The 18,376-nt window shown below is 41.6% G+C and overlaps 1 protein-coding gene across 5 annotated transcripts in view; it reads right to left on the bottom strand.

The window, feature by feature from the left end:
* Positions 1 to 18,376, bottom strand: part of RBMS1 (RNA binding motif single stranded interacting protein 1) — a 208,102-nt gene that overhangs the window by 24,278 nt on the left and 165,448 nt on the right. For all 5 annotated transcript variants that reach the window (XM_090045624.1, XM_090045627.1, XM_090045622.1 and 2 more), the window contains exon 6: positions 15,148 to 15,227. In XM_090045624.1, coding sequence (XP_089901750.1) covers positions 15,148 to 15,227 — 80 coding nt within the window. The remainder of the gene's footprint in view (positions 1 to 15,147; positions 15,228 to 18,376) is intronic.

The raw sequence follows: 18,376 nt of genomic DNA, 5'->3' as shown, positions 1-18,376 counted from the left end.
CACAGCTGTCTGTAGGGTGCTCTAGTAGACCAGAGTAGCCAGAGCACATAGCCCTATGTTCCTTCTCCTGTTATAACTACCCCCTTTCCATCACGCCTCAATGGTGGAGGCAAAGTTGGGTGATCCTATGTCATCAGGCACTGGAAGAATTCCTACCAATTACCCCATTACAACTCTATAGGCCCCTTTAGATGTTACACGTATTCCACAATGAATATGTTAATGTGTGCCCAATTTTGGCAAAAATGTAAACTGTTTTTTCTGATAGTTTTGTATAGCATCTTAAACTCAATGAATGGCATGTTTGAAGCTGCCCTAGTGCCAGTGCCAACAATCAGCTGATTGTCAGGCCCGATCCTGTGACTGCACTAGGTTACATCAGGCTATGGACAGTCAGCTTTCAACTTCCTGGTGCAGAGGAAGCCTGAGATTCCCCTGCACTGGCAAATAAAAAGAGCACAAGTGGGATCTGATTCCAAAATCAAGCCTCCAGCCATGCACATGTGACATGGCACGATGTCCGACTGTTAGGATCAGGGCTCAGGTCCCATGGTGCCTTTAAGTGAACATGTGCCAGGAACCTGCAGATATTGCTGACAGAACATAGCCTACATCTTCAGCATGTTTCTCTTTCTTCAGCCATTATTTAAGCCATTAGAAAATGGATCACCTACAGAAGTGGTGCTCAGCCTTTTTGGCCCCTTGTGCTTGCTGAGTGGCATGGGGCCAGTTCACAGGCAGGGCTGATCTGTGTGCTGGATCCCATGTGTGAGCACAATCTGGCATGCAGGACCTGGCCATCTAGTTCCCTGTGGGTCTGGAAATTTGGTGGCAGTGGAGTGGTGGCAGTTATCTCCCACCACCAAATTTCTGGACCTGTACAGAGCCATACAGGCTAGATAACATGACTGCATGCTGGATTTGGGCCATGGGGCAGAGGTTGAGTACCACTGACTTACAGCTTCACACAGTGTTTTATCTTTCCTAATCTTGATGCAGTAGATTAATCATGATCAGGGCACACCCCAGATTGCTTCCATGTGCTGTATGTAGGGCATGTGCCTGGTCTAGCTCTGCTCTGTGCCAGTCCTGAGCACAGGCTATGGTGCTCAGCAATGCCTGTTTCAAACCAGCCCCAGAGCTATCACACAGGGCTAGTCCAGTGCAGGTGCCACATGCAGCAGATGCTCTAGACCAGTCCCCTGTGCTGCAAGCAGCACCCATGGCACCAGGTCCAGTCTAACACCACATGCGGCATACACCAGACCAACCCTGCATGCCATATGCAGTGCGCAGGGCCAGGGCTGGCACTGTCTGAGACCCAGAGACCAGATCATGGGACTCCACTGGCCAGATCTGGCCTGTAGGCCGTATCTTTGATATCCCTGTCCTGATTTATTACAGTCTCCAAGCACCTGTAGCTGAGGCACAGTTCCGCCTCTCTGTGCCTCTCATTTCCCTAATCACAGGCTGGAAGTCTTGTTGCGACTTGGCTCTTAACACTTCTTTGCCACTAATTTCTGCTACATGAGCTGTCCAGGCAGTTTTGAGAGACTCCTCTAGCCTCTCCCTAGAAGTGAATCCCCAGTCAGACAAGGCTGAATCTGAAAAACTGCAGGTTCTATATCAGATTAAGAGGCAAGACAGCTCCTCCAGAACAAAAATGCTAGCACACGTATATTACACAAATAAAATCAAAATATATGATTACAGATAACATTAGTGCCCACACACTCTTTATTTTAAGATGCAAAAGTTGATTGGGCCGTATACCCTTAGTCCTTCAGAATCCATCTAACTGGGATACTGGACAGCTAAGGGGATTGATAACACAGCAAAAACGTCTAAACTACTGGTTCAAATTTAGCCCACACAGATGCTGGTTACATCATTACTGTGTGCATGACTGGCCTACAGGACTTGAATTGGTGATGTAACCCTCTGGCCCTGTTGGAAAAATATCCATATAACATTTAACATACTTCTTAGCAGTCTTTCATATGAAATAAGATAGAAATACCCTCTCAGATTATCCTTATGGTTGAGTTGAAGTTGAGGCATGTTAGTGAAGAAAGTTGCATAAAACTACACTCTATATACTCAACAGATAAATAAAAACCTCATGATCTTTGACACTAGAAATCTGGCATCTTCCATGAGAGCATACTTTTATGTACAAAGAATTCACTGAAATGGGAAGATAATTAACATTCCACAATGATAAATTAAGCTAGGGAAAATATAGGCTATGGAAAAAAAATCTCTTGATATCTATGGGACTACAGAATAATCCCACAATGGAAGTGCTGGGGATCCCAGATAAAACAGACAAACTGGAAAGTATTCAAAAGGGAAAATTCAGTCGCATTTACAGTGAGATGGACTTTGTTGCCAAGAGGCATTTCTGCTTCTAATGTTTTCCATTGTTATAAGTAGCTTCTAATGTCCTGTTCCTCTCTATATTCAGGGGAGCGAGGTATGGTATGAAGGTAATGAAGGATATGCATGTTGTTTTATGAAAGCCAGATTCTAAAAGCCTTGCCTATTGCATTAGCATCTTACTCTACAAATAGGCCCACTAAAGTCAATAGGATTACTCTAAGAATGAAGCACCTATACTGTGTGACTACAGATAGAAGTCTCTAGCCCTAAATGATTCTGACTCTCTGATGTCAGATTTTAGGGTACATCCATTACAAGCTCATGATTTTATACCACGGAAAACCAATTTCTGTTAGAAAAGGATAAACTAATATTACAATATTGAAGCAATTTTCTAAAATGAAACGTAGCCATAATATTGCTTTACCATTCTGTTTAAGGTACTTCCAACTGTCCAATGAAGCAGGAAGATGTATCACTTTAAAACAGATGCTATAAATTTTGATGCAGGGGGAAGATATTGGCTTGAAACAGAAAAATTAAGGCATCAGAAAATATTTGCACACTTCCAACCACACAGAAATGCATTATTGTAGTGTTCATATATAAACACTTTAGTTAAGGCTACATTATTCTTTCATTATAAAGCTCCAGAGTAAGTTGCACAAAACTCGCTTAAAAGTGCTTCTTTAGGGCTTACATTTTTAGTGGCAGTTCTCTGACCAAAGGCGATTTATTTTGTAAAGTCAAAACAAAATCTGTTGGACCATTTTTGAGTAAATGGACAAAGCAGGAAAATCTAGTTTTCTACTTTAAAAATAAGTAAGATTCTTTGTCCATGGGTAGAATAAAAACAGCTAAACTGTAAAAACTGAAGCTTCCTATTTGGCTCGATAAAGAGACTCCTGGCAAATTTAAAAATGATAAAGAAATAAAATTGAAAATACTGAAAAATTAATTTTATGCATTGGGCTCCTGATGTTTGAACAACCATAGCAATAAAACACCATCCATGTATATGGCCACCAGATTGTGTCCCATTATACTGGGCACAGTTCTGGCCATAGGAATCCATGTATTTTTGACTTTATGCTTGTTATTGTTATATCTAGAAAAGAAGCCAAATGTCCTAAAAGGTCCAAAATGGCAGCAATCCCTGTTAATCCCTCTAGACTCCCGTGAATGTTTTGTCTAGTGCTCTGTTTCCTGTACTAACTCCCTATAAAACAGAATCCATTTCAAAGTCTCTGTCCTGATATTTGGAACCCTCAGCATGAACGGACTGGCCCTCCATATTCATGATGATCCCAAACAGCTATGAAGAATGAAACCATGAGTTAATCCTCAGTGGGAACGTTGAGTACAGGAACAAAACTTTCACAGGAACTAGACCTAGCCAGCAGAACCCAGTCCCAAAAACAGCCTTTGCTGCTTTTTGAAAGAAATCCAAAACTCGCTGCTTCAATTTAGCTTTCCTTAAACCATTTTTTTAAAACAAGAACTCAACACACACCCTTTCTTGCACGTATCAAAATCTCTGTTCTTCCATGGGTTACCATTGAAGAGATACTTCTATTTCTACTTTTTTTTTTTTATAGTTGTAAATTGCTTAGACACTTTGATGATGTTCCTAGGTAGATGATTTACCTAGATAAATATATAGTACAGAAACTTCAAGTATAATTGCATTGCTGGTGGAAGGTAAAATAAGTGATTTAGGAACACAGTTTACACTGTTTTACTAGGACTGGTGCTCCTATGTCACTAAGAGATATTTTAAAAATCTCAGTAACTCCCCCTCTCCCCCCAACAGTGCCGTTCAGATATCTTTTGAGCTACAACAGTGAAGTTATAGAAAATTGAAGAAATTAAATTTTAAAAAATTACTTCTTTAAAGCAGTTTGCAGTCAAAATGCGATTTTGATTGCACTTTTAGTGATTTTTGAAATCACTTTTAGTGATGTCTGTAGGATACTGCCAAGTTACAAAGCACTATGATAGCAATTAATTTACAAAAAACATCACTATAATGATGTAGGAAGTCCACAGGAGCCAGGTTCTTTTGCCAAAAATTGTGAGGGTTTTTTTAAAATGGTTTATATCATGGCTGTCTCTCTCATGCAGACCCATAATCTAACAAGTTACTGGTAGCTTTAAGTTTAAAAGAAAATGAATGGACTCCATTGTTGCCAAATCAATTCTCAGTTTGCTAAATGTAATGCTCAGAGCCAACTTATCACTCTAGCATGAGAGCACATTTTGGGAGTGGGCATGACGAGCAGCCATTTTTTTCACTCTCCATTCAATTATTTCTCCTTAAAATTAAACAACAGATAAAAGATCAAACAATGAAAACAACAAGAATGACTTAATAACAAGCTTAGATTTAATGGGCGAAATCCTGGTCCCAGGATAACATCTCTCAAAAATACACTGGGTGCCTACAGACTCACAGCAAAGCTGCTCTGATGCAGACTCTATTAATCAAGTCTGCTGGAGTCCAGATTCCAGCATCGTGTGCATCGGTGTCTTTGCATTGAAAAATGGTGGTGAGGGTGCTTTAACTAAAGCTTGTTTCATGAGCTTCAGTTAAAGTGCCCTTGCTGCCATTTTATAGCACAGGATTGCTGATACATGTCATGTTCTGGCTGTTTTAATTAAAGTGGCTTTTGGAGTGACCCCTTCCTCACAGACCATGCCCACTGCTACTGCAGAGCAGGTGACCATTCTTTTTCATCCAAGTGGCCATCCACTGTTTCACTTCTCGTGACTTATAGGCAGCGATCTCATGGCCTTTGCACTGGGTACTCTTGAGTCATAGAATTATAGAGAAATCTGGCTGGAAGGGACTTCCATTGGTCATCTAGTCCAACCTCCTGCCCAAAGCTGAATCATCCTTATCCAAACCATCCTATACAAATCCATAATTTAAACTCTCAGTAAAACCAAACAGTCAACCTTGACACATCACAAGACATAACATCCTAACCTACCACAGGTAAAGCAGGAGGACCATGGTGGCTAATGCCAACAACCTTCTATAAAAGGTTGTTAATACATGCTCAAGAGATCAGAGGAAGAGAACCACCCCTCTGCCACAGAGGAAGGCAAAAAACCCTCACAGTCCATACCAATCTGACCATGGGGTAAAATTCCTTCCTAACCCCAAAATAGTTTCATAGTTGGTTGGGTCGGAAGGGACCTGAGCAGATCAAGTCCGACCCCCTGCCGTGGCAGGAAAGAATGCTGGGGTCAAACGACCCCGGCTATGTGATTATCCAGCCTCCTTTTGAAGACCGCCAGGGTAGGAGCAAGCACCACTTCCCCTGGAAGTTGGTCCCACATCCTAGCCACCCTGACCGTGAAGTAGTGCCTCCTGATATCTAGTCTGAATCTACTCTCCGTCGACTTATGGCCGTTATTCCTTGTTACTCCCAGTACTGCTCGCAGGAACAGGGACTCTCCCATTGCTTGCTCGTCTCCCTTTGCCAGTTTAGACAGCCACCAGATCCCCTCTCAGCCTTCTCTTGTGGAGGCTGAACAGGTTTAGGTCTCATAGCCTCTCCTTGTAGGGCCTGCCCTGCTGCCCCCAATCATGCGAATGGCCCTCCTCTGGACCCTCTCCATGCTGTCCACATCCCTCCTTAGGTGCGGTGCCCAGAACTGGATACAGTACTCCAACTGCGGCCTGACCAATGTCATATAGAGGGGGAGAATCACCTCCTTAGACCTGCTCGTGATACAACTGTGGAATGCATGACAAGGTGCAGTTGGCTTTCCTGACTGCGCCCCCCCCCCTTGACAACCCACGTTCATCTTGGAGTCTAAGACTCCAAGGTCCTTTTCTGCCCCTGTGCTGACGAGAAGGGAGTTCCCCAGCCTGTAGGTTTGCTGCTTGTTCTTTCTTCCTAGGTGCAGTACCTTGTACTTGTCAGTATTGAATCCCATCTTATTCTCATCCTCCCACCCCTGTAACCTGTCCACGTCCAATTGCAGCCTGTCCCTCCCTTCTAGCATGCCCACTTCTCCCCACATCTTCGTGTCATCTGCAAATTTGAACAAGGAGCTTGTCACCCCCTTGTCCAAGTCGCCAATGAAGATGTTGAACAGTGCGGGCCTGAGGACGGAGCCCTGGGGGACCCCACTGCCCACATCCCTCCAGGTCGAAAATGACCTGTCCGCCACCACTCTCTGGGTGCAGTCCTCCAGCCAATTGGCGACACATCTGACTGTGAAGGCATCGACACCACAATCTCCTAATTTTTTAACGAGAATGGGGTGAGAGACCTCATCGAAGACGTTCCTAAAGTCCAGAAAGACTACGTCCACTGTGACATCTGCGTCTAAGGATTTTGTGACCTGGTCATAGAAGGCCACCAGGTTGGTCTGACACGACATGCCTCTAATGAACCCATGCTGGTTGCCCCTAAGCATACACTCCCCTGCTTGCCCCTCGCAGATGTGCACCTGGATAATTTTCTCAAAGCACTTCCCCAGGACTGAGGTAAGACTAACAGGTCTATAATTTTCTGGGTCCTCCTCCCTCCCTTGTTTGAAAATGGGGACCACACTGGTCCTTTTCCAGTCCTCTGGCACCTTGCCAGAGCACCATGAGTGCTCGTAAAGCTATTCCAGGGGTCCCACAATGACCTCTGCTAATTTCCTCAGCACTCTGGGGTGGAGATCATCAGGACCTGTTGATTTGAACACGTCCAGTCCCACCAGAAGCTCCCTGACTACATCCTCTCTGACCCTGGGCCTGGCTGCATCTCCCCTGGGACCACTGGGGATCCCGGTGGGGGGGATGACCTGGTCCCTGCTCAGAAAAATGGAGGCAAAGAAATTGTTAAATAGGTTAGCTTTGTCGGCTGGTGAGACTACTAGATTCCTAGCGTGTCCTGCAGAGGCCCCACGTTACCCAGAACCTTCTTTTTACCCCCTAAATACAGTTCCTTCTAGTCAGGAACCTTTGGTTTTAAGTCCCAGCAGAAGCACAGGTACACCCCAGTCAAAATTTTCAGGTTTGGCTTCAGCCAACACCCAATGCCTCTGAGGAAGGCTTAAAAACACCCTTACACTTCTAGCAGAAAAGGAGGGATAGGGGGTGATATTCCCTTCCAGCACCATGTGACAATCAGCAAAGCACAGAAGCATGGGAAATACCCATATAGTAGAATGCAGACATAGCTATGTCTAGATTATCCCTGACCAGTGACTATCCAACCTCTTTGTGAACACCTCCAGTGACAGAGAAACCACAGCTTACCTAGCCAGTCTATTCCACTGCCTCACTTTTCCAACAGTGAAGAGGTTTTTCCTGGTATCCAACCTAAACCTATTTTGCTGAAACTTCAAGCCATTTGTCCATGTCCTACTCTCTGTTGCAAGAGAGAAAGTGTTCACTCTCTTCTTTATGGCAGTCCTCCAAGTATTTGAAGACTGCTATCATGTCCCCTTAGGTGCCCTTCCTACAAGCTTAAAATGTCTAGCTCCTCCAGCTTCTCATGACATGCTTTACAAGCTCTCGATCATCTTTGTCACCTGTCTGTTGATCCTTTCTAACTTATCATCCCTTTTAAAATGTGCAACCCAAATCTGTACCTAGAACTCTAGACAAGGTCTAAACAGTGCCTAGTAGAGGTGCCATCACATCCTGTGTCTTGCACCTAATGCCTCTTTGGATGCATCTGAAAATCACATTTGCCTTTTGTACAGCTACATTACACTGATTCATATTGAGTCTGTGATCTATCAAGATTCCCAGATTCTTCTCCATAGTGCTGCCATCCAGCCACTCATTTTGTATTTGTATTTTGATTAGTCTTCCCAAGCTGTAACACCTTGCATCTGTCAGCAGTCAAGTTCATCCAGTTTCATTCCAGACTTCTAATCAATTAAGATCCTTCTGAATTCTGGTCCTGTCCTCCAACATATTCACAATTCTTTCCAGTTTGTATCATCTGCAAACTTGCTCAAGAAGCTTTCTATGCCAGCATTCATATTGTTAATAAACATGCTGAACAGCACTGGGCTCAGGACAGACCTCTGTGGGGCTCCACTCAAAACCTCTACTGAAATAACCATATAACAGCTCTGCTAAAGTGGGCATCGATCTGAGCTTGCTCCCTGCTAGAGAGGAACACCTAACAATTCTTGTTCTGATCTATGACAAACACAATCTGTATTTGGATGTCCTATTCAGACATAGAGAAAAGAAGAAATTTGACATACTTTATCATGTAGGTACAGGAGGCCATATGGGCCTAAGACACATTCTACTGGTAGGTAAGCCTTTGTCCAAAATATTCCTTCCCCCCCATCCTTAGTGCAGGAGCTCTAACTGTTCCACTAGTGAGCTGCCAAAACTTCCAGCTTCCCTCTGGCACTTTCTGTACTACAGTTGTGTGCCTTCTATTTATTAAAAAATCCTGTAGCACTGTAAGCTGAAAATGATGGCCTATTTAAAATCAAATATAAAGTTAAACAATACACAAAACACAATGATTTCACACAACTTGAACTCTTCGTTTTCATTAGTAAAATGAAACTTCGTTATGTTTGACTGTCACAGACATTTCCAGAATTCTTCACTTTTTCTGTGCAGAAAACAGGCTGAGGCTGGACATATACGGGCTTACACCTCTATCTAACTTTCCACTTGTCACTGTTTATCAAGTCTGCTCCCTGGATAGTACCAAGTATATTTTAGGAAATAAGCAAGTTGTTCTATAAAATGGATGGCTTAATACACGTTAGGGGGCTGATTGTAATACTCTACTTAAAATGGATAGCACTGTACACCAGGACTAACTGCACTGTCCTCAATAGGATTACTCTTGAAATAAGGAGTTATTCACTGAAAAGATGCTACCATCTGTCTTCATTAACCAGTGTATGCAAAGTAAAAACAGACTCAACCTACTGGATATGCGAAAGAGTTATAATTAACTTAATAAATTAAAAGCAACCAGTGAGCGTCTCATCTAGCACTCAAGGGAAATTTTCAACTTCTATTCATAAATCTTTCTATAAACCAAAAATCAGCTGAGGACTGTAATCTGGATTCAGATGCCTTTTTTGGTTCTGTCCTCTACCAACTTGCCAAGGGCCAGAGTCCTACCTTACTTTCTCATCTAATTAAATGGGACTTGGCATGGAAGAAGGGACTACTCCATTTCAGTAAAGGAGGCAGAGCCTAGATCCAAGTTAGGTCAACTGAAACACCCTTTTCGTTGCTTCCAGCATAAACTTGAACTAGTGAATCCTGGCCAGCAGGCATGCAAAATCCTTCCTGCTCTGGATTTCAAACCATAAATCACAAGCATTTTATACAACCTTCTGGAATGGCTTTTAGCTCTGGAATAAACTATAAAAACGTATTTCACACAAGTGATGCCTAGGATTTGGTTTCATGAATTATTGTAGAGATGACACATGGATAGCTGAGATGTGATACATGTATAGATACCCTTACATTCAGGTCACAGATGGAAGATCACATTCAAAATCAGAGTAAATGAATTTGTACTAAAATTTGGACAAGGGTCCAGGCTGACTTAGCTGTATGCATACATACAGTTTTTATCTGAAACAGGGTAAAAAATAGCTGGGGTGGGAAGCGATGCAAATTGTTTTTTTGCCAATACTTCATTTTTTGTCAGGAACTACAGATCAACAAGGCAGACATGTCCCCCAAAACAGCAGCCACCTGGTAGTCAAGGTACTCAACTGGGACGTAGCCAACAAGTGCAAGTCCCCAAACCAATGACTAATCATTTATACGAAATGTAAAGAGTTCCCATAGAAAATACTGAGAGAAACCCACTTCAGAAAGGCCTGGTGTTTAGGTAACACACTGGATATACGGCAGAATGGTGCAGCTAGGATTTAAATCAAGGTGTCCTACAGCTCAAGCAAGTGGTCTAATCACCAGGTAACTGGCTATTTCAATCTCTCTTTTGTTTTCCATGAAAGATTTTAAAAGGTCTTGGCTTAATCCTAACACAGAACAGAAGAATTCTGGAAATCTTGAAATGGTTCATGGGCTGGGAAGACCATGTCCTACCTAACTCTACTTTCTTGAAGGTCTGAAGCTGCTCCCCGTCACCTAAAATCATCTAATCCTCAGTGAGAGAACCACTTATTCCTGGAAAACTCAGAACTTGAATTCAGCAGACTTTACATTTTTAAACAGAATTTGAATGAGCTTTTCTAAAACCTCAGAAAACTCCTTTTAAAAAAATGGACCAAAATCTGTTATAAGTTATACTTAAGCACACCAGCTCTTAAATAGTGAGCATGACCATAATTTTAACTGTTACCACACTGAACGTTCTGGGCCAAATACCATTCATTGGTCACAACTAGGATACTAGAGCAGGGGTGGGGAAAATGTGGCCTGGGGGCTGGATGCAGCCCGCCAGGCCATTCTATCTGGCTGCAGGGCCCCCCAGAAATGAATTTCTATCTGAAAATTAATATTTATCTGCCCTGGGCTGCCTGTCATGTGGCCCTCAATGGCTTGCTAAAACTCAGTAAGCAGCCTTCTGCCCAAAATAATTGCCTGCCCCTGTGCTAGAGCATGACATGAAACAAAAGTCCCAAAATTACACCCCATGAATAACTGTGTGTGTGAAAACAAATGCTTAGAGAGTCATTCCTTTAGTACAATTTATTCTATAACCTCATTTTTACTGTTATGTGGTTTAGCTGTACAGTTTTTCATCAGACCAAATATCAATGCAATGTCAGTAACTTTGGGACTATGAGGGATATTTGAGGTAAAAAGTAGTATAAATCAGACACAAACTGACTCTGAATGTTTGATGTAAACTTAATTTTTTACCAGTTACATTATTATAACTTTGTTGCTAAATATCTTGCAGTACAATATAGCCTGTTATGCTAATGCTTTTGTCTGGTTTTGGTCCGTTCCTTTCCTATTTTTTTGTGCAGTGCTCATGTATTTTTTGTTTCTTGCCATTCTTTGTTTCCCTGCCCATTAGATATCTCCATGCTGCTCTACAGGGAGGAGCTGCCTGTCATTTGTGGTTCCACGAGGCAAGCCACTCACGCAGCTGGGGAGAATGCCACAGGAACAGAGAAAGAAACATGTGGTAAATGGGTTGCTTCCTGAGCTTGTGGCTCTCTGCATGCGAGTGGGTCTTGTATGACCAGCTGCATGCAACAAAAGAGACAATAAACAAAGCAAACAAAAAAAGAAATCCTGGAAAAGAAATAATTGCTAACAGAAAATAATACTCTGGTGTTAGGTGGATGGAAACTATTTACATTAAAATGTGTTTAGGACTGGTCTCTGATCCCCAACCCATCTCTTTCCCAGCCCCCATATTAATATCTGAGTGTTTGGGTAAAGACACAGTTTGTTCAGTATCTTGGATACTGCTTAGTGATCTCTCTTGGTCACTTAACAGCCGGCGTCAGAAAGAATTCTATATTGTACCTCCTTTACGGCGGCCATTGCCAGGATAAATACATGGACACTATTCACTGCCTTTGCTCTCATATTTGCATAAAAATGTCCTGCTCTGTCTCCTCATGCTGGCCAGGAAATTCGGCTCCATTTCTTAAAATTATGATTAACCCATTTTCTCACTTAAACCCAAACTCTTATTTTAACTAAGCTGCATGATGAAAGCGTGTTTTAGTTAGACGGCACCTATTTCGTTATGATCCATTCTCTCCTGCCCTTTCCATCTTAGTAACAGTATTTTCATATCTAGCTCTGTTTGCTGACTTCAGCCAAGTTTCTATTACACAATGCTTCAGTTTAAACATACAGTTCCACTTCTGCAGTTTTATTTGGTATGCATCCCCAACTTGCTCTTTCCCCACTCTCAAGGATAGTATTTTATCCAACTCTCCCCTATTGCTACACTATCAGTGCGAGCCCTTTCTCACTGGCTTTGCATGGCTTTTTGTATAGGCTGGGCACAATTGGCCACGTTTCTAATCCATTTGTGTGTCATACTGCTGGACTGTGTATAGAATAAGCTGCTCCCAACCTACTGGACTGCATCAGCGGACACATTCACCCACTGTACTAGGGAGCTCCAGGAGGGATTCTAAGTCCAGGAAGAGCACAGACCAACTGCAGATGCTTCCTCAGCCTGATGAAGGGTGTTTGTGCCTGAAAGCTTGCAAAGAAGAATTTTTTCCAAGTATTTAAGTTGATCTAATAAAAAATATTAGAACCTTGTTCTAAGGGATTCTAATATATTCAAGGGGCAGCACTGTTTCTAACCTGCAGATCTGAAAACCCCCAACTTGGCTTTCTCCTGCATAGCATAACCAAGCCTTTAATGGACTAGTTTCTCTCAAAGATTCCCTTCTGCACCTGCTCATTTAAATAATGAATAGTGAAATGCTAAGAATTTTTAGTGTTAATGTGAAGACTGTCCCTCTTTCCCCTTTTCAACTGCCCTATACAACTTCATTTTCCCCAGCTAGTCACAATCATACAAGAAAGGCCCTTCCCCACCCTACTTTTTCCTCTATACTCATACAAATTACTATGAGAGTATAATCCTGCCCAGCAGCCCATTTCTTCTACCTGGTAGAACCTGATAGCACAAGGGTGTAACTCTGGCTTCAAAGGGGCCCATCATAGGCAGGGTGTGATCAGTTATGATAAGCTTGACAGCCTGCCCATCCAAGGGTGGATATTACACACAGCTGCAAATGAGTAAGCTAAAAGGTATTAACAGCAAGCTTCATGATTTTTTTAGTTGCCAGTTTTCTTTGACCCTGATATTCCTTTTCTTTAGGGCAAAATCATCTAAATATTGATTAGAGAGCTCTCTTCCTGCTTTTAGCTTTGGAAGTTTAATGACAGCCAGGCAAATTCAGGATTATACAATAAATCACAAAGCACAAAAGAAATGGGACTGGAGTGCAGTTAACATTCAATGAAAATAGCACCTCTATCTGTTTGCTGGCCTAAGGGATTTTCTAGCTTACAAAATCTAAACAAGCAAAAAAGCTAGAAAGGAAAATGAAAGTTTACAGCTCCTATCTGGAACATCAATAGTTTTCATAAAACTATTGTTTTGTAGGCTAGGAAGGTCACAGTAGTCAGACGGTCTGCAAAAGCCAATCAGGTCAAAATATCACCCTGTATAATATCAGGCTTGTAGACCATAGCAGTAGTACTGATGACATGGTCCTGCATTCAACAAATCTGTGAATTCTGCTAAATACCTTGTCACAAGGACATGAAAAAGGAAAGGATATCAGGCTAGTTTCCTGTGCTTAGAAGCATACCACAGCAGGGACTACCTCTTACTGAAGTGATCAGAACACATGGTAGAGGTGATATCTTTTATTAGATCAACTAGATGTTTGCAAAAAAAAAAAAAATCTTTATTTGCAAGCTTTTGGGCACAAGCACTCTTCTTCAGGCATAGGAGAAGAGATTGTAAAAGTCTCGTAGGCAGAAATGAAAGTTCATCTTTCATAGGAATTTGGTTTCCGAACACCATTTTACTACACCTTTAACTCTCCTATGAAACATGAACTTTCATTTCTGCCTACGAGACTTTTACAATCTTTTTTCCTATGCCTGAAGAAGAGTGCTTGTGCCCAAAAGCTTGAAAATAATTTTTTTTTTTTGCAAACATCTAGTCGATCTAATAAAAGATATCACCTCTACCATGAGTTCTGATTCCTTTTGCCTCTAGAGCAATATGGCTACAACCTGGATACTTCAAACTGAAGTGATCTTTCAGGGATGAAGCACATACGTATTAAGGAAATACATGCTTTTCTCATTGTCTGTTTGCAGCTTTCCTTTTCCTGTGCTCTATATATGTCAAGCTGTGTCACGAGTGGGATCATGGAGGCTCTGCTAAATGCACAAAAAAACAGTATTTGTAAAAATCTACTCTTGGGAGTTCCTGTAGAATAGTTCCTAAAGGAAGCTTGGAATCCTACCCATATGTTCTTTCCTCATTTATTATTTAGACTTTGCTTCATAATTTATTCTTGCTGTGTGGCAAAAAATTCCTTTCCAGTTCCTTAGAGTGACTTAATTTGAATTACGTGGAATTTTTTTTTCAAATTGGCAAGTAAGTAAATTGATGGTGAAGACATCAGGAGAGTAGAGCTGCATTACTGAACTCCTATGCATTTTGTCTCAAGGGTGTCCATAAAATTCTTTCAGATTTTTGCCTTATTTTCTCCATTTGCTGAGCTCAAGAACTTGAAAGCCTAATTTGGGCCAAAGGATGGAGAAATTCAATACATTTTCAAAAGGACATTAAGTAGATATAGCACAGACATCGTCTGCAGAATTCAATTTACCCACATGCTAATGGCTGTGAAAAAAACAGCAGCAGACAATAAAAGCAGTCAGATATAGGTCACTTTTATTTAAATGAGTACTAAGTAATCCATGGACCATCAGTCAGTGTACTGATTTTAACTGAAACCACACAGGATACAAGTCTACACAGAAAATGGTATCTGAACAGCTTTTTTATTAAAGTAGTGTGGGACCAACTAGCATAGGTCCCCAGCATAGTTCTGCTGAGGAAAATGAAGACAATCATGCTGTTACTGTCTATAAAAGTAGAGTTACTGTGTTCCTGTCCAACAAGTTTTCCAGTCATCCAAAGAAATGGTATAACATTTTAATAAATCCACTGTTGAACAAGAAATCAGATATAACAATTCATTGACATGCTTCAACTATATGGACAGCCACCTATTATATATGATGTCAGAATAACAATATAAGAAACATACCAGAAACTCCTGGTGGTGTCTTAATGAATTTCCCATTAAAATGAGCAATCACTGCTTCACATTTTTCTGTTGATTCCATCCTATATAAATACAAAATAAAATATTAAGACAGAAATTAGTTTCTATTTTTAATACATATTTCTGTGAGCACCAGGCTTTTTTGCTTTCTATGGATACCTAGCTTAAAAAAAAACAAAATTAAGAAACCTTTTGCAAGATGGTAGTCTGAAATCTCTGGAAATATAATGTCTCCTTGTATTAGGTCGCAGCCTGCAGAAATCAGATTATTCACATTCTAGGCCAAGGATACTCAGTTTTCATTTAGGCACAACCACTACCAAATTCTTGGAGTTCGGATTCAAAACCCAACGTTCTAAGAAACCCTCTTTGAATAAGGACAGAAGTTACACATAAACCATTTTAAGTGTTCAGAAGCTGGTTTAAACCTGTAACAGAATAGACATTCCATGCACATAACAGAGTTTCAAAATAGCTGAAACTGGTTTAGGATAAACCTGGTTAAATGTAGCATCAGACTTAACTGATTTAGGTCAAATTGGCTTATGAAACTTTTGTCCCAGATCCCTTCCTGGTTCAAGTTAAATCAGAGTCCCCCAGCATCCCAGCATGCTTTGCAGCTCTGGACTGGGCTGTGCAGTCTGGCCCTATTCCCTTCTCACCCTTTTAAAGATGAACAGGAAAAGATCTACTTCCATCTTTATCTACCTTTTTCCATCTTCCAACTTCATAGGGAAGGACAAAGGGAGCCCACTGCTCTATCCCCCAACTTGATTGGATTCTACAGAAAAAAGTGGAGTGGGATAGAAAGTAACGGCAGAAACTTAGCATCTTAGTGAATTAGAAGGAGCAGGGAGCACTCTCCCTTGCAAATTCCTAAACTAAATGCCAAAGCGCACTTGCCCAGTGAACCTTCCCATATTAGTTAATTAGGCAATTAACCAGGTAATCACATGATAGCTAGATCAACTCATATGCATAGTCAGGAGCTGTCTCTGTTACAGTACTGAGGTTTACACTATTTACAGTGCAGTCACAGTGAGTGTAGTGTAGGGTAGCAATACTTAACCCTGCATCAAACCAGGTACTGGACCAGTAGCATTCTAGTTGTGGCAACACAAGCTGGTTTACCCTCTTTCTCTGGTAGGTTCTGCAGCCTGCACGGAATCCTGTACTGCCATGACTACTACCATTACCTGAGCTAGTGAACTGCAGTCCCTGCTGTGACATCTCCTGAAGTTCAAGAAACAAATGAAGCAGGAACAGGGACTAAGAGTTGCCACCTTGCAACCACAGAAAATCCTGATAGGGGTAACCTGCAGATGGTGGAATGGGAGGTAACAAGAGATCTCACGATAGGTAGATGCTGTAGCACAGGTTTGGGGGGCTAAAACTGAAAATGGCACTGACTCAGCTGTACAGATGTTTCATGGAGAAAATACCCATGAGCTAGGACAGTATGAACCCAGACTCTGATGCTGGTAGGTGTGGGATTCTAGCCAAATACATCTCCCAGCACTATGTATCCATAGATCAGGCAAAGAATGACAAAGACACTAGCAATGAAAGCTATGCAGTCCTTCTTCAACACTGCCCTCGGCAAAGCAGACAGATTAATTCATATGGTCATTCACAATCTAAAACTTGGCCTCCTTGAAAGACAGACAACACACGTTAGTTTTACCTTCAATAGTGGATTTTTATAATGTTCTCAAAGCATTACAATGACACAGTGAACTCTGTTCACACAGTGCTCTGAACTGCTGCCAGACTCTTTAGAGCTTGCCTGGGTATGTGTACATGAGCTGCAATCACACCTTTGAATTGCAGCACATACATCCCAGTAGTGAGTATCACTTTGACTGAACTCAAAACATCTGACTTGCAGGTAAGGGGCAAAATATAGCAATTTTAGTCAGAGTAAAATGTAACAGTTGTTTGTAAAATGATGGTCCAATAATATTAAAAAAAATACATATATGGATTTCTTTTTAATTTTCACATTTAGTTTTTGTAAACCCAGACCCACAAATTAAGCCTAATGACATATGCATATTGATATAGCAGAATGAAGCACCATCTACTGAGAGACCCAGAGCTAGCTCTGAATGTATGGATGACAGTACAGCCATGTTAACACAGCACTGTTTAGCCCTGCTGAGAGGAAGAATGCTGAGCTAATATGGCTGTACTGCTTCTGATTTGCAAGCCAGCCAGTTTTTAGCTAGCTCAGGTGTCTCTGCATAGTACTTCATTTTGCCTTGTAGACCTACCCTTAGACACCTTCTGCTCAGTGGCAAAGTAGCAACAGCCAGAAAAGAGAAGTAAATCTTCCCAGTTTTGGACTTCAGGTAGCCTTGCCACTCACTTACTGCTTGGGAACTTTACTGATAGCCAAGAGCCAGGATCAACAAAATAGCAGCATTTGTTCACAGACCAAACAAATCCAAAAGAGCTTGGGGGGACTCAGGGTTGCTGGATCTGAATATCAGAAATTTAATTTTCTGGTTTAAAGAAAATCCCAAAAGTCATCGGTCTCAACTGGACTTAATCACCTTCAGTCTGGAGAAACACCCACTCATTCACATTCCAATATTAAGCTTGCATTGCAAGTGTCAATCTGAATAGATAGCAGTCAGTTTTGCACAGTTGATCTATATGGGCTCCTTTTGCTGTTCATGTAAAAGTCAAGCCTGGTAGAAACTGTACTAGAGTGTGGAATTTCATTTAAATCTTTCTTTTTAAATATTTGTTTATAATCATAACTTTACACAGAACTCCTTAAAGGAGTTGGAAGTGGGAGGAAGGAAAGACATGACCCCAGCTTTAAAGACAAACTGCAAGTTGAGATAGCAGAATATGGGATTAAAAAAATATAATCACTTTAGACTGCAAGGTCTTTTGGGACAAAAATTGGTCAGTGGGTGCATATGGACATAAGGAAGAATTTCTTTACTGTCCGAGCCCCCAAGGTCTGGAATAGCCTGCCATCGGAGGTTGTTCAAGCACCTACATTGAACACCTTCAAGAGTAAATTGTATGACCCCAGCTGACTTCCTGCCCTTTGGGCGGGGGGCTGGACTCAATGATCTTCCGAGGTCCCTTCTAGCCCTAATATTTATGAAATCCATGAAATTATTTAATAGATTTCACAAACATTAGGGCTGGAAGGGACCTTGCTAGATCACTGGGTCCAGCCCCCTGTACAAGG

The sequence above is a fragment of the Crocodylus siamensis genome, chromosome 4 (genome assembly GCF_052110815.1).
Source record: "Crocodylus siamensis isolate JL-2025a chromosome 4, ASM5211081v1, whole genome shotgun sequence".
NCBI lineage: Eukaryota > Metazoa > Chordata > Crocodylia > Crocodylidae > Crocodylus > Crocodylus siamensis.
Note: the sequence above shows the minus strand (reverse complement) of the source record. Positions and strands in the feature narration are given on the sequence as shown.